At 30.7% G+C, this 15,424-nt stretch overlaps 1 protein-coding gene across 5 annotated transcripts in view; it reads left to right on the top strand.

The window, feature by feature from the left end:
• LOC129973000 (serine/threonine-protein phosphatase 4 regulatory subunit 1-like) overlaps positions 1–15,424 on the top strand; it is a 125,850-nt gene that overhangs the window by 90,365 nt on the left and 20,061 nt on the right. For 4 of the 5 annotated variants that reach the window (XM_056087335.1, XM_056087336.1, XM_056087339.1 and 1 more), the window contains 6 exons: positions 4,621–4,757; positions 5,241–5,301; positions 7,648–7,733; positions 10,616–10,720; positions 14,937–15,002; positions 15,124–15,282. In XM_056087335.1, the coding sequence (XP_055943310.1) occupies positions 4,621–4,757; positions 5,241–5,301; positions 7,648–7,733; positions 10,616–10,720; positions 14,937–15,002; positions 15,124–15,282 (614 nt within the window). Of the gene's footprint in view, positions 1–2,312; positions 2,424–4,620; positions 4,758–5,240; positions 5,302–7,647; positions 7,734–10,615; positions 10,721–14,936; positions 15,003–15,123; positions 15,283–15,424 lie in introns of those variants that run through there. The other variant, XM_056087338.1, reaches the window with a different exon arrangement.

The following is a 15,424-nucleotide window of genomic DNA, read 5'->3' as shown; positions in this document are numbered from 1 at the left end:
GAATGATGAAAATTTGTGGTTTTAAAAATATTTGAAGCCATTAAGATGAAAGTGACATAAAATATTTAATTGAAAATGTGAGCGGCCATTCATCCCGGCGAACCGGTTGATTACCAAAGGTGGCTAATGAATAATAAAAGTACTATTAATTGACGTCGTCGTGTTTTTACATTCTTCGGAAAAAACGCGCATAGAGATTCTTTATAATCTTTGAAAGGTTGGCATTTTTAGCGATATGAGGAGTTGATGTTTGAAAAGAGCAGAAAATATTGGTAAAGAATGAACTGAAGTTCGAATATATTGGTAATATGGAAAAGTCTTTGTCCCGATTGTTAAACTTTTTATCGTGAAAAATAGAATGAGTTTGTATCATGATGATATAGAATCGCTTGTTCTGGTGTTTTCAGATTTATGGGGAAGGATTCAAAGAATCCGCTATGGTGCTGGTTAATAATATGAGTTTCAAGTAATTTTGTAATTCATCTGTAGTAATTGCAATTAATAAATTGGAATTCCTTTCGAAGCCGTTTTTTATTGTCAATTCGATAAAAAAAAATGTTTTCGATCTCCCTCTAAGTTTGGAATAAGTAAAATCATTAGCATCAAGCGCGTCTCAACTCGCATCAGATAAAATGACTTTCTCCTTCCCATATTATATTAAAAATATCTTTTAGTCAATTCTGTACAGATAGGAAAGTTATGCTCCTATTTTCCCTCTGCAGAAACTTCCGGAGGTGGGAGGGATGGGGGTTGAAACGCAGATGTTCGTTTGCAGAAGCGTGATTCCCGTGGAAGAACGTGCCTCGCACGTGCCCTCTTCCCTCCCCTAAGTTTCTAACGTATGCGTAATTATTTTTTGCTTGCGGATTTCTTAAGAAGTCCTTCCCTTGTCGCGTGAGGGCCAGGGGTTTGCCGGATATCCTATACGATCTTTTTTTTTTTTTAATAACAGAGGTTAAACAGTTCAGTTTGGTTTTCAGGAAAACATCTGCCACGACCTACCTCCTTTGAGAAATTGCTTCTTCATATGCTTTCGACTTTATGCAGTGATTTTGTATCACCGTATGTTTTCGATACACATATTGTTGACCAAATTTTACACACATCTGTTGAAATGACACTTGGATGTTTAGAATATGATCTCAGGAAAAACTACAGAAGAACGGAATTATTTTGGCCAGCTTATTATTAAAAATATATGCAATTTGTTTTGTTCTTACGTTTAACTTTTTTCGGCACATTGGAAAATTGATAATTTTGCTTACTATTTTCTTGTTTAGTATTTCTTTTCTAATGCATCTTTTTGTATAAGCCGTTTCCTACTTTGTGGAATTGCATTTTTATGTTCCCTTCTTCTGAAATATCTAGATAATCTGATAGTTTAAATATTCGTAATTAAACTAATGCAAAATATTATGAATTAATATAGAAAACATTGATATATTTATAAATGTAAATATCAAAATGTGATTATCCAAAAACGGGAAATCAGAATGGCTATTCCACATTTGAATACTCATTCTGATAAACAGAATTATGCACCCGTTTTTCATCCCTTTTCTCAAATTTAAGAATAGATTTCATTTTATAGATAATCAGAATTCTAGTAACCAAAATACTTAGTCTGCAATCTACTTTCTACGAGATTTTACAAAGCAAATTTTAATGTTGCCTATTCCGTATTGATTGAAATTCTTCAAGCTGTGCGGGTGGATCCAGTGCTTATCTGCTTGAGTATTGCTATCAGTTAGAGAGACATATTTAAGATGTATTTCTTGCAGTCTTTCGGAATTTTTGTTGTGCGGTGGCAGTTCAGATAGCAAGTGTTTGAAGGTTAACCTGGTAGAGACAAATGTCAGTTTGCAGTCGCGACACATGCCAAAATACCTCCGTCTGCATTCCAGCCTCTTGTGGAGTTACGGTATTTTGCCGCGAAAATTTTGATTTGCTCATTGTGTCTTCACGATTTGCCAAACTGTCCAGAAGCAGACGATTTCTATTTCGGTACTTGCTTGGCTAAGTAAAGCAAGTAGCATTAATGAAGTCCTTTGACCGAGCGTGCCAATTTAGCTGCTGTCTGTCTGGTAGGCCGTCCCTCCCCCTTGTTGTGAAGGGAACCCTGCAATTGGTTTGAAATCCGAAGCAAAATACGGATTCTTGCCAGGAAATCCAGCCACTCGCTGGCGGGCCAGTTCCTACTTATAGCATGGGTGACTCATTTGCGCACCAATGGGACCGAAGCTCGCTGCGCTTGTTTTAAATTTAAACGTGCCGGGGCTCTTTTGTTGTTTTTCTGTATTTGTTTATTTAAACTTGGTGTGGATGCCTAATGGCTGTACTCTATCTTATGTCCGTGCACTTTTCGTCTCGCTAACATGTAAATTGTGCTGTGTGTCGCCGTCCCTCTCGACTGCTATCAGCAGGTAAGTCGGTGTTCTAACTTCGGAATATGCAAATATGCGTCGTCATCCGTTTCTGCCGAGTTGCGTTTTCTCCAACCAGTTATAGTAATTGTTCTAAACTTCTTGGAATCTTCTTGCCCGTTTTCTAATTATTTCGATACAGCGGCCGAAAATTCAAAAAATAAAAGAATAGATCTATTTTTTGGAACGTTATAAAGAAACGCGATTTCATTAAAAACGTGTAGTAAAATAATAAATAAATTTCGCTGTGGTGCAGTGGCCCACACCAATTGCAATACATGCGTTTTAAGAAATCTAGATATATTGTATCTGAGTATTTAATTTGCTTAGCTGAAGACGTATTCTACATATTCGTGTACTGTAACCAGTTTCTTTGACTGGGCGAAAAGTAGCTACGAAAAATTACGGCGATCAATTACTTTCAAAAGAATGATTCTTAATAGTTCGAAATTTAGTTGTTTGAGCATTTTATGTAAATTGAAAAGAACTTCCGTGATTTGATGAAAAGAATGAATCTTTATTTAAAAGATTCAGTAAGTGAAAATTATTATTTCTTGGTTGACGTATGGTTACTTATCGCGGTATTTGTGACTATTATAAAGTGAAATTTGTCTTGGGTCCTCTCTACTCTGTCATCAGTTTTGCGTTGTTCTAACTCTTATTTTTAAAAGAATTCTAAGAATGTCTTGATTTTTTTTTTTAACTCTAAAACTTGCAGATTTGCAAGTGCCTATTTCCCATAATAAGCCCCGATTATTTTAATCGCTCCATGGTCCATCAGTTGATTTTGTTTGTAATGAGAAGGGGGTATCAATAAATTAATTTAATTTTATTAGTGTCTGTTTAAAACTTAGCTCATGCATGGTACTTGAAAAAAGACCCTGGTTGTCGTCTTGCCTTGGTCTACATTAAGTTCATTTCATTTACATAATTCATTCATGGTTTATTTCATAACATTTTTAATTATTGCAGGTTTTTCGCTAGTGCGTTGCCTATTTTGAGCTTCTTGAATTCAAGTATGGTTTTTTAACCCCCCCCCCTTCTTCCATTGTATAATTGTTTCCGAAAGTCGCGGTTTTCTGAATCTTGTGTAGAGTAGTAAAGATTAGTTACAGTAGTTAGTTATAGTTAATAGATTAGTAGTTAATAATAATAGCATTTTGTACAAAGTTTGAACAATATGTCGTTTTTGCATGGTTTGACATTTTAAAAACATTTCTTAAATTGATATGAATGACTAATCTTCAAGGAATTCTCTTGACTCTTTATCTTTATTTAATTTTCAGTTGCAGATGTCCCCCCCCCCTCCTCCCTATTTGGGTATTATGAAAATGACTAATCTCTATTAATCATACAGATAAACGTATGTGTGCTGATACTCTGTAGGCTAGATAGTTTGATCTTCCAAAAGTAGCACATGTATATTTAAGAGGTTAAGAATATGCATCTCGGAGCAATTTTTTTTTGAACATTTTAATTCATTAAAACTTTAACTAAATTGTGTGTGTGTAATATAATCTTTTTATTTATACCTTCTATTTTGTTGTGTAAATTTATTTTATATTTTTAATTGCTTTAAAAAGTATTTTGAGCAAAGTTTCCACTGATATATTTTATTTTTCATCCTCATGAAACATAACTTGCACGAAAACGTTAAGTGTTTATGGTGTAGGTTTTTAGCTCTTATTAGTCTATCTTATTACTCTCACTACAAAGTAAACCTTGCGGAGTGCAGTTTTTTACACATGTTTGTATGAAATAAAGTAATCGTGAAAAAAATATTTTCCAAAAGAGCAAATGGTAGAAAAATATTTATCTTACAATATGTATTTTTAATTCTATAATACTGTGTTATTTAAGGCAAGCATGGTTTAATATATGCAGGATATTTACTTTAAATACATCCTAACACATAATTTCTGTGAAGTGGTAAGGTTCGATTTTAGTTCTTGATTCTGAATTGTTCATTGTTCTTTTTTATGTGTGAAATTTAAAACTTTTGATTGAAATTGTAATCAGTTTGAGCATTTTAAAAAATATTCAAAAATTGGAGAAATTTGTTACCTTTTAATAATATTTATGGAAATGAACATTGATGGTTATTTCAGTTTTGCCAATTCAATATTTTTTGAATTTGTAAAGGCTTAATTTTTTCCCCTTTTTTTAATATATATATATATATATATATATTCTTCAGATTTTAGTGTCAGAACAGAGCTTATGGTCCATCTTCCCCACATAGCTGCATTTTGCAAAGAAGTGAAACTATACTACATAATTGATAAATACCTTGTGCCAATGTTAATTTCTTATTTGGGAGATGACAGCAATATGGTGAGTATTTTTCAATATCTGAATTCAAGTTTAATCCATGTTTTATCTTAACATGTTTATAGCATTTATTCTTTTTCCCTCATGATACTTTTCAAATCATACTTGAACATTTAAAATTAAACAGCAGACTTTTAAGTTTCTCGAACATTAGATTTTTGATGTAAATACATGTTTAATAAATTATAATGTTTATTTAGTTTAATGCTTCATTAATGTTGTTTTATTTGCAACCCTCTCTTTGTTGTAATAAAGGCGGTATGTTTTGTTTATTCCTTTCATTAAACTTTTTTTTAATGCCTGTCTGACCTTTTCCATTAAGAATGGCTAATTTTTTGTTTGATCAATCTAGTATTTTTTTTAACTAATTGGAAAATAATTTTCTTATTGTAATGGATGCTGGCAACTTAACTAGTTATCTATTATTTCTATTTCTTTTATGAATTTTGTATACCAATACTTTTATTTCTTTTTACTCTATTTTAGGTTCGAAAATCTGCTCATACTGCCCTACTATCCTGTATGGAGCAGGGGCTTTTAGATAAAGGTTTGTATTGTTTGTCATTTTCATCCTGAAAGTAGTGTCAGTTTCTTCTCAAGAATGTATTTGATATGTCACTCCTGCTCCAGCTTTCTTTGTATTATTTATTACCTTAAGTTTAGACCAGTACAAACAGGGCACATAACATTGGAAAAATGGCTTAAATTTGAAAACTATTTTTAAGCACCTTAAAGTGCTTAGTTTTGATTTAAAAAAAAGAAAAGAAAAAACAGTCCTTAAATGTACGAGTTCCCGAATACAAAGAAATCCCCCCCCCCCTCATGCAGACTATGAATACAAGAAATCTAAAACAGTCAAATCCTTGTTTACTGGATATAGCAAGAAAGAAAACCGATGAAAGGTATGGTGACTGTGATATGACCCAGAGTTTCAACACATGTTTAAGCTATAATGCACAATTAACTTTTTTTTACGTGCCTTGTTTTTTCACCAATGGGCACCACCATATATAGAAATATTGGAATAATTATTCTGAAAGAGCAAAATACGAAATCTGGCAAACATTTGTACTTCTTGTTTTAGTGTTCAAAATAGATTCTTTAGTGTTCTAGAGGAATTATTTTAGTTATGTCTGGTAACTTAAAACTTCAACACTTATGAATCCTTAAAGAGAGTATGCAGATTATCTCCAATCAATGAAAAGAATAAAGTATATTATGCAAAAGAAATAGATACATCAGACATGGGAGAAGCTTTTCTGTAGGCACACCTGAAATATATAGATGATCAGGATGCATAACAGTTCTAACAAAATGCTTTTGTCCTTATTTAAAGGCTAATGTTATTATTTTTTTTAAATCCAGATGCTTGTGTTTCTCTTCTAATGGGGGGCGGGTCATTGTCATGTTAGATCTGCCTGACCACATAGCTTGTATTTTCTTTGCGGGAACAGATTTTCAATGTTTAAAAGTAAATCTGTAGTGGGAAAGGTTTTGTCATAATTTAGTGAAATATTGATAAGGGAAAAGATGTATTTTATATAAATTACTTGATCTCTTTCCTCTTTTAGCTTCTTTAGACTGTGAGGGGATATATTTGATTATTTGTTTGTAGAGCATTTGTTAGTCATATTTCAACATGATTTATTGATTTATTATTAAAAAAAATTTTTTAATTGTTTTTTAATTTTGATAGGCCTAGTAATTAAAATTTGAGATATAGAAAATGTTTCAAAAAATCTTTATTATTCAAATTATATCGTTTTTTTAGAAGCTCCAACCCCCTCTTTTTGTAACCCTTACACAATTTTTTGGGTTTCCCAGTAAAATCTTTCTCAATATGTAATGGTTTACCCGATTGACTGAGCGAAACACGGCTTAAATCACTGAAATTAGGGATGTAAAATTTAGTAGGAAATTACTTTTTGAATGATAGAGGAGGATGAATTTTGAATCATTTTAATTATAGTTCTTTATATAATGATTGATTATAGTTCTTTTATATAATTAACATATGCATTTTCCACTCACTGTTTTTTGAAAATCATTTTGCAAACCCAGCTTATGTCCAGTTTACCAATTAGTTTAATCTTCAGGTATCTTGATTCTATTCAGTTAGATCTTACTTCAAATTTTCAATATTTATTTCTGTTAATTATTGCCTAAAAATAATATAACATATCTAAATAAGCAATGAGGCTGTATTCATTCTCTAAACAAGGTTATTACTATTTTTTTAGAAGTCTCATACCATATTAGATTATTTTGATTAAAATATGAAAGGTTTTTTTTTTTTTTTTTTTTTTTTTTTTGCTAAGGATTAAAATTAAAAAAAAAAACAATTCAGAATTTTATAAATGGATATTAAATTTTTATATAAAAATTATAACTTTTTATGAAGTAGAAAAAAGCCTTGCTCATAGAAAATACTTTTATACATGCACCAATCCATGCATGTGTGCAAGTGCTCATTTTTATTTATTTTGCTAAGGTACTTAAAAAGTGCTTAATTTTTTCATCCATTTCTCACCTTGCAGCTTGATATAAATTATTGAAATATAGGATTAGGGTTGTTTTAAATTGTTATATTTCAAATGTTTACTATGTTTCCAATTTTTATTCATAGGTACCATAAATTAGAGTTATCATAAATACTGCATGGTGGTGTTTTTTTGTGAATCTTTTTGCATTTACCTAAACTTCTGTTAGCATCTTAGTCTAAATAGATGCATTTTTTATTGATGCAGCTCAGAGCTAACTGGTATTCTGAAATGAGCTGTTAATGTAAATTGTTCTTGTGAATTGCAAACTGAAAATATTTATTAGAAGGACATGACAGATGTTTAACTTTTGTGAACATTGCAATTTGAATATGGAATTTGTATTCTTGCAGAAATAGTGGTTGAAAAAGTGTGTCCTTTGGTTTTGCACTTCACAGACAGCATACACCAGGAAGACTTGAGAACAGAATCTATTGTGGTAAGTAAACTCTCATGTTTTAAATTCTAGTTGAAAATGCCATTTTTTGCAGTGACCAATAGCTTTTGTTCCTGCATGTTTATTTCATTATGGTTTTGCTTATTACACATTTTATGGCTGCAATTTATATGTAATTTCTGAAGATTTTCATTTACTTTCTCGGCGATATTCATTTTAATTTTATAAGTAATGAAATCTATCTTATGTAATTAAACCATTAATGAATGTCACTTTGCTTAAAATTCTAAGCAATTCTGGTTTTGAACAATCAACTCAGATGAAGCCAAAGGTAGATTAAAGCATGGTTGCCACACTATCATGAAAACCTGGAAAATACAGGGAATTTATAAATCATTTAAAAAAACGGGAAATTTTGTAAACTTTTATGAAAATGGAAAAATACAGGGAATTTTAAGTTTCTTAATTATTATTTTTTTTTTCATCTATATAAAAGTGCGATCTCTAATGATTGCAAGAATAAAGGATCACAGTCATAATTTCTAAAAATGAAACAATATCATTCATGATTGTGTAATGAAAAAACTCAACTCTTACCTACTCTCTCTCTTTCTTTATTTCTGTATGGATCAATCCAGTTTTGATTTGCAAGATACATTTCTTTGGCGGGAACATTTAGTCTGTGGTAGTAGTAGCTGGTAGTATTTAGTCTACCATACTTTAATTTATTGAAGGGTTAATTATTTGAGAAACTGGGATCATATTCGAAGTAGATTAAGGGATTTTTTAAAACTATGAGCTGCTCAAAATCCATATTTAATACAAACTGGACTGATAAAAAAAAAAAAAATTGTTGGATGCATTCGAAAAGTTTCACAAAATTGCAGACTGCTTGCTTTGTTGGAAAATAAATGGGAAAACAGGTACTTACTAGTTATGTCAAAAGAGGAAAATTTACAAGACCATCTGCCACTTCCAAAGAGTCGTCATTGATGTTGAACTTGATATCTAAAAGGAACACGTTAAAAGATGACATGTCAAATCCGAAAACATCAAATATACGAAAATAAACCGATTTCGAACTGTTTAGTGCACAAACAATTATTTAAAGCTGAATTTTTTAGAGGCATTAAAACTAGTTGAATTACATTCATCTTTTCATGCATTCAGTGATATATTGGAAATATTCTTACATTTTTTCACTGAAAGTGAATTATTTAAAAAATGTATGTTAGGTCACACAAAAATGACTTACTTTATTTGTTAAGGATTACCTCATGAAATTGATGGCTGAAAAATCTGCAGAAATTCATGTCTGAATATATAAATCTGCAAAAATGAATAAATAAGAAAAAGTAATCTTGCTTTATAATGTTTTCTATTTGTTTGTTAAGTAATTATTAAATGATTTGTATCATCTTAACAAAGATGTTTTGTATTTTATTTTCCTTAATTTTGTGCGATTTGCAATGAAAAAGCATGAGATAATATACACTCTCTCCCCAATATATAAATTGTGCCTTGATGAATTGTCGTTGAAATCATATATTATGACTAGCACATGAGTTATTTGCACATTTTCTCTTGCCTTGAATATATATATATAGGGAGAAAAATCAGGGAATTTTTTTTTTCCAGATTTCAGTGGCAACCCTTTGAAGTTTATATTTTAGATGCGGGCTAATCGGTAATATATATACTGTAATGTAATTCAAGTGCCAAGGGAAATGTTATGAGTTAATAGCTTATTCTGAGTTGCATGAATTAATTCTTAGATTTACACCAGTTTCTTATTTCATGGTTAAGTTAAATGGTCTCTTTTAGCATTTTGTCCACTGTTGCTTTTGATGTTTTGCAATATCGAAATGGATGACAAAAATGGATCATTTTATGTATTTTGTTGTTTTTCTGTGAAAGACATGGGTAGTGAGATGTTCGATCTTTCATCTCACTACCTTGTCTTTGACGGAAAGATCATCAACCTCATCAATTTCTGAAGATTGTGTACTTGACGACTTTTTTGGTTGGTTAACACGTCAAAGTGGCTGTGAAGTGTGTTGTAGCAATTTCATATCACAGCTATCTTTGACGCGTTAAACTGCCTTGAAATCATCAGAATCTGATATGGAAGAACTGGAGCAAGATCTCTGTGCAAGACGCACATTCTTCTGATCGTCAAGCTGGCTGTGGTTTGTTTGTTACTAATCATATCACAGCCATCTTGATGTTCTGATGGGTGTGAACATCAACAAGTGCCAAGATGAGCTGGATTTTTCTTTTATGTAAGAATTTTTTTTATGTTCCTATTTGTAAATCAATAATTGCTTTGCTTTGGTAGATTTATGTATTAAATTACATATGCATGTTAAAATAGGTGTAAAATAAGGAATAGTTGATCTGGAAGGGCGAAACTGTGTGTTAAAGTTATACCTGTATATTTTTAAATAAGGAGTTTTATGCTCTGTTCAAATCAGTTTTGAAATCTTGATAATTTGGAGGTATAAAGAGGGAGGTATAAAAATGTTAGTGGTCTCTCTTTGGAATTTGGTTGGCAGTTATAAAACGCATGTTTCATTTTGTAGGATTTATAGTACCTAAATTTGTTTTGCGATGCTTTTCAGCTTTCCAAGTGTTGGCTTTTCTTCTCTCACAAAGTGGGTGTGTTTATGTTTCAATATATGCCATATCACAGCCAGCTTTGATGAGCGGAGAAGGGTGACCCTGCCGTCAAGAAGTAATGCTTGGGTCTGCCGTCAAAACTGAAGTTGTGGTATGCTGTGCAATAGAGTCATATCACAGCCAGCTTTGATGAGCAGGAACATGCTTTTCTCGACTTCATCTCTGCCCATCACATTCAATATTATATTTTATGTTACATCTTAGGTTGTGTTGAAGTATCTGATTGTATTTCTTTTACATTTCAGTTAATGAGCAAGTTGGTATCTCAGATGGGGAAGAAGGAAACAGAAGAGTTATTCCTCGAGCCACTTTTTAATTTAATTCAAGAGCAGTCAAATTGTATACGAAAAGTAAGCATTTTTTAAAAAAATTATTATTAATGCTCTTTTGTTTCTCTTTTTTTTAATATTGCTTAACATTTATAATTCAATTTTTCTTAATATAATTACGAGAGAAGGAAATATGATTGAGTTGTCTTGCGACATTCATCAAAAAATTTAAATTTAATAGTGCAGAATTAAGAGTTTTGAATGTCAATAAATAATAATAGAAATTTCTTATTGCTAAACCTCAGTTAATTTTAATTCAGTTTACCTCATCTGTATAGTTGCCGTCATAAAAGTTCATATAGTTGCCGTTGAAGTATAACAAAAATAATTGACAAGAGAAATAATGTGCAGTTTAATGCCAAGAAAATGTACAGCAGATAATAGCATAGTTTGCATCCATACCTCCAATCATTATATTTATTAAATTATGTTAAGTAATTTTTTTTCTAAATTGCATTTTATGTATTTTTAGCAAAAGGGGGGGGGGGGCATTTTGCAAAAACGTTTTTGTTGGAGTTTCACGTAAGTGCCTTTGAAATATCTGAATTTAGTAGGATTACTGAGAATAGAAAAGGTTTGTTGAGCACTCTTTAGAGGAAAAATTTTTTAAATCATTTGGATTATCTTGATATTAGTATGCTTCCTACCTCTTTCAATTAGAATTTCTTTTTGACAAAAGTTTATATACATGGTTTCTACTGCTAATGGTTTCTACACCATTAAAAGTTTGATATACTTCTGTTTGAGAAAACACTGAATCATGTAAAGAATTATATTTTATGTTGTTTAAAAAAGTTCAACTTTCTTTTGACCAATTTTATATATATATACACACCTATCTGTATGCTTAGAGGTTATTTTTTGGCCACAATTTGAAGGAAACCTGAAAGTGTATAAAATATTGCAATACCAGTGCGGATATTTTATATGAATAGGATTAATTGAAAAATAAATACTCAGTTTAATAAAGATAAGGAGCTATTGAACTTGTGCAGTGAAATTGGCTAGCAAAGGAATTGTGTTAGACATGCATGGTGTGAGTATTTTGTTTTCAAATCATGATATTTATATTGTAGTATACTTTGTTTTTATGGCTGTACTATTGAAATGGAATGTGTAAATTCCTGGTGGCCAGCTGACTTAGGAAACCAAGGAATTTCAGATCTGTAATAGTCTGGGAAAATTATTTTGAAACTGGAAATCTTTTTAAAATTGGTAATTCTCATTGTACATGGCAGTTCTCTGATATTTTTTCATAATAGAGGCCTTCTGTGTTTTTGCGCAAATTCTAGATTAAGGAAGATTTATATTTAAATATCTGAGGGACTTGAAATTTCGGATGTGTAACATTATCGGACCTTTTTGGGAAGTTCTTAAATTCTGAAGAGCTCTCGTGCATCTAGATTATAATGGATTCTGATTCAAAATGTTCTGGCTGTTGTGTGTTTATTTACCAGATTAATATTTGCCTTTCTTTTATATTCTATAGAATTATCTAAAAAAATTTATTCCTTTAAATTGTTTTCTTCCATTATTTATGACATTGTGGTAATAGTTTGATATGTGTTAATTCATCATTTTTAGATGAACTTGTATTTGAGGCTAGGTTTAGCATTAATCCAAACAGCTTAAGTGGTTGGTTGGTTAAATTAACATTTAGAGCTATGGTGGAATTGGAAGATTATGTTTAATCTCTTGCTTCAGCTGGTTTGCCAATCTTAATGCAAAATAAAATTTTAATAAATAAATATTTTATGGAACTCCCATTTTAATTGCTTCTTAATTAAAATGTTTTAAAATTTCAAATTTTAATAGTCATATAATTCACTCATACTATTATAAAGGCCTTCAGCCATAACATAATATGTATCTCTAATTTTCTGTTAGCTCCTGTAGAATTTATACTTTAAATTAAAGTGGAAATAATAAAACTGCAATTAATATTTTTTTTTTTTTACTTAAACAAAGCATTTTTTTTTTAAATATGAGTACAAGAAACAGAGTCGCTGAGTATTTAAACCTTATGGGCAGTAAAGAATATTTTTCTTCATTTATATAGTAAGTATCTCAAAAAGTTTTCAACAAAATTTTCTCAGACTCATAATGAACAGATCGATTAATTACCAATGTTTAGTTTTGAATGCATCAAACACTAAAATAATAAACAGAATCGTTTGAGATAATCTGTTGAAAACATATTAAACCTTCAAAACCAAGTCTGTATCCATTGAAAATAGTTGTCAACAATCAGAACTCAATGTGCATGCGTGAATTTTCAATGCCAGTTAGGGTAACACAAATGCGTGAATTTTCTTCTCCAGTTGGGGTAATGCTGTGCAGATTAGAAATTTTTAATTTCCTTTATTCTGTTTTATTAGAATTTAGAAGTACTTCAGAATGAATCTGAAAGATAGATTAATTAAAAATGTTTCATTTTAAATGCATGAAACATTTGGAAAATAAACAATCCTTTGAAATAATCTGCTGAAAATTTCTTAAGTATATCCTCTTTAGCGTGGGGGAAAAAAAACAAAAAAACTGAGGCCTTTCTCATTTTGCAGTGGGGAAATAAAAAGATTTTTTTGGCTGGAAAGTTAGTTTTTAATTAATAACTTAAATTCTAATTAAAAATTTTTAAAAAAAGGGATCCCAGGTGCACATTCCTGACCTCCGAGGTATACATGTGCCAAATTTGGTAGCTGTAGGTCGAATGGTCTGGCCTGTAGAGCGCCAACAGACACACACACACATTGAGTTTTATATAAGTATAGCCCCCCCCCCCCCTCTGAGCATGAGCTTGAAATAATTAGCGAATAGATGTATTTCTACTTCTCCAAGTCGTTTGGTTGAATTGGGAAATACCAAACGTCATTGCTAATATTTTCTTAGAACTTTTTAGCTTATTTTCAGGCATTATAAATATGTATACTATGTTCTTCATATAGACGCTGTGAAATGGATGTTAATTTTAATATTGTCTTCAACTTTTTTTTTTTTTTTTTTTTTTTTTTGTATTTGTGTTTGTTTAAAATTCCCCATGCATTCAATAAAATGTTCTATAATTTAAAATTAATATTAGACACAAATGTATTTGTTTGCACATAGGTACACTTTTTTGCAAAGGATTTTTAAAAAGGGATATTTTAACGTTCTAAGAAAAAGGGATTACTTTTCTGATACATGTTGATGTATAGGAAACTGCATGCCGCAAATATTTGCAAAATTCATTCATGTTTTTTTTTTTTTTTTCTTTAATTTTACACCTCTAAAGCATTTGTTTCTTTTATGTAATATCTATACAAAATTTATGATATCTAATTCTCCACGTATTTCTGTTTATTATGGGTTAAGCTTTCAGCCAGTATGAAGCTAATTATTTACTACAGTTGGTGGGATAAAAGTTAATGCAATTTTCATTTGATAATTTTTCTTAATTTGATTTTTTTTTTTTCCCTGTTTGTAGAATTATTGTTCAGTTCTGATACATGTGTTGCTAAACAGTATGCATAGGTAAGAACCCACTGGAAGGAAATGAATCATTTTGAAATACGATAAAGTCGGTTTAGATGGGCAAGCATCTCCCACTGTTGGTTAATATATATGCAAAAAGGGGTGGAGGTGGGGAAATAATTTTTTACATAATTGAAGCTTATCTGTAATTCAATAATAGAAAATGTTTTTTATGTTGTTTTAATTGTTGAATTTTATTTTGCATTGATTTTAGTTAAATGAGTAGAAAAATTTTTCACATACATTGAGCAATAAATAAAGATAAGAAAATAAAGCAACTTTATTTTTAAGATATTAGATACATCTGAAAAAAGTTTGGGTAAATTCTTTAAAAACCTGAAAATATCCAGGGTAAGTCAGAAATTCAAATTGCAGAAATGATGGCCATCCTGAAATTTCTACTAAGTTTTGGAAACAAAAATATTTTGTGAGTGTGCAAGAGAAATCCTCCCCTCCCTCAGAACTTGGTGGTGTTATTTTAAAGAAATGTTTTAATTTGTTTGGAGTGCTTCCAGATTGAAAGAAGTAAATCACCAAAATTCTGTTAAATGATAAAATACTGTAGTTGCTTGAACGAATGATAGGAATGCTAAGGATTTTTTGTTGGTTAGATTTTGATGATAAAAGTTAAATTTTCTTTTGACGAAATTGTATAGTTGTGTTTTAAAAAAAATATTTTCAGTGTTTTAATTTGTTTTTATTTTTCATTAATTACAATTTTCAATAGGCGTGTGCTTCAACATTTGGCGATGTCTGCACTGCTGTCGGGAAGGAGACAACGGAGGAAATTCTTGTAAGAAATTAATTAATGTTTTATACATCATCATGGCATAATTCATTCTGTCTGTAAATAAAACTAGTTTTCATGCAACTTGGAAACTTGTGCTTAATGTTTTGTTATGTGTTCTTTTTAGCTGCCTAAATTTTTCCAACTTTGTAAGGATAGTGCTTGGTGTGTTCGAAAAGCCTGCACAGAGAATTTCATGGCAGTATCTTGTTGCGTGTCCAAAGAAATGCGAAATAATGAGCTTGCTCCTCTTTACATGAATCTTCTGACTGATACGAGTCGATGGGTAAGTTGTTTATTTTGTAAGAACTTAATCATTCTTGGTATACCTTTCTGACAATATTGTATTAATTTTCTTATCTTCGTTATCTAGAAATATGTTTAAATTGTTTTCGATAAACCTTCACTGGCCAGATATAAATTTCTAT

This window comes from Argiope bruennichi, chromosome 6 (assembly GCF_947563725.1).
Source record: "Argiope bruennichi chromosome 6, qqArgBrue1.1, whole genome shotgun sequence".
Lineage (NCBI taxonomy): Eukaryota > Metazoa > Arthropoda > Arachnida > Araneae > Araneidae > Argiope > Argiope bruennichi.
This window is presented reverse-complemented; position numbering and strand designations above follow the sequence as displayed.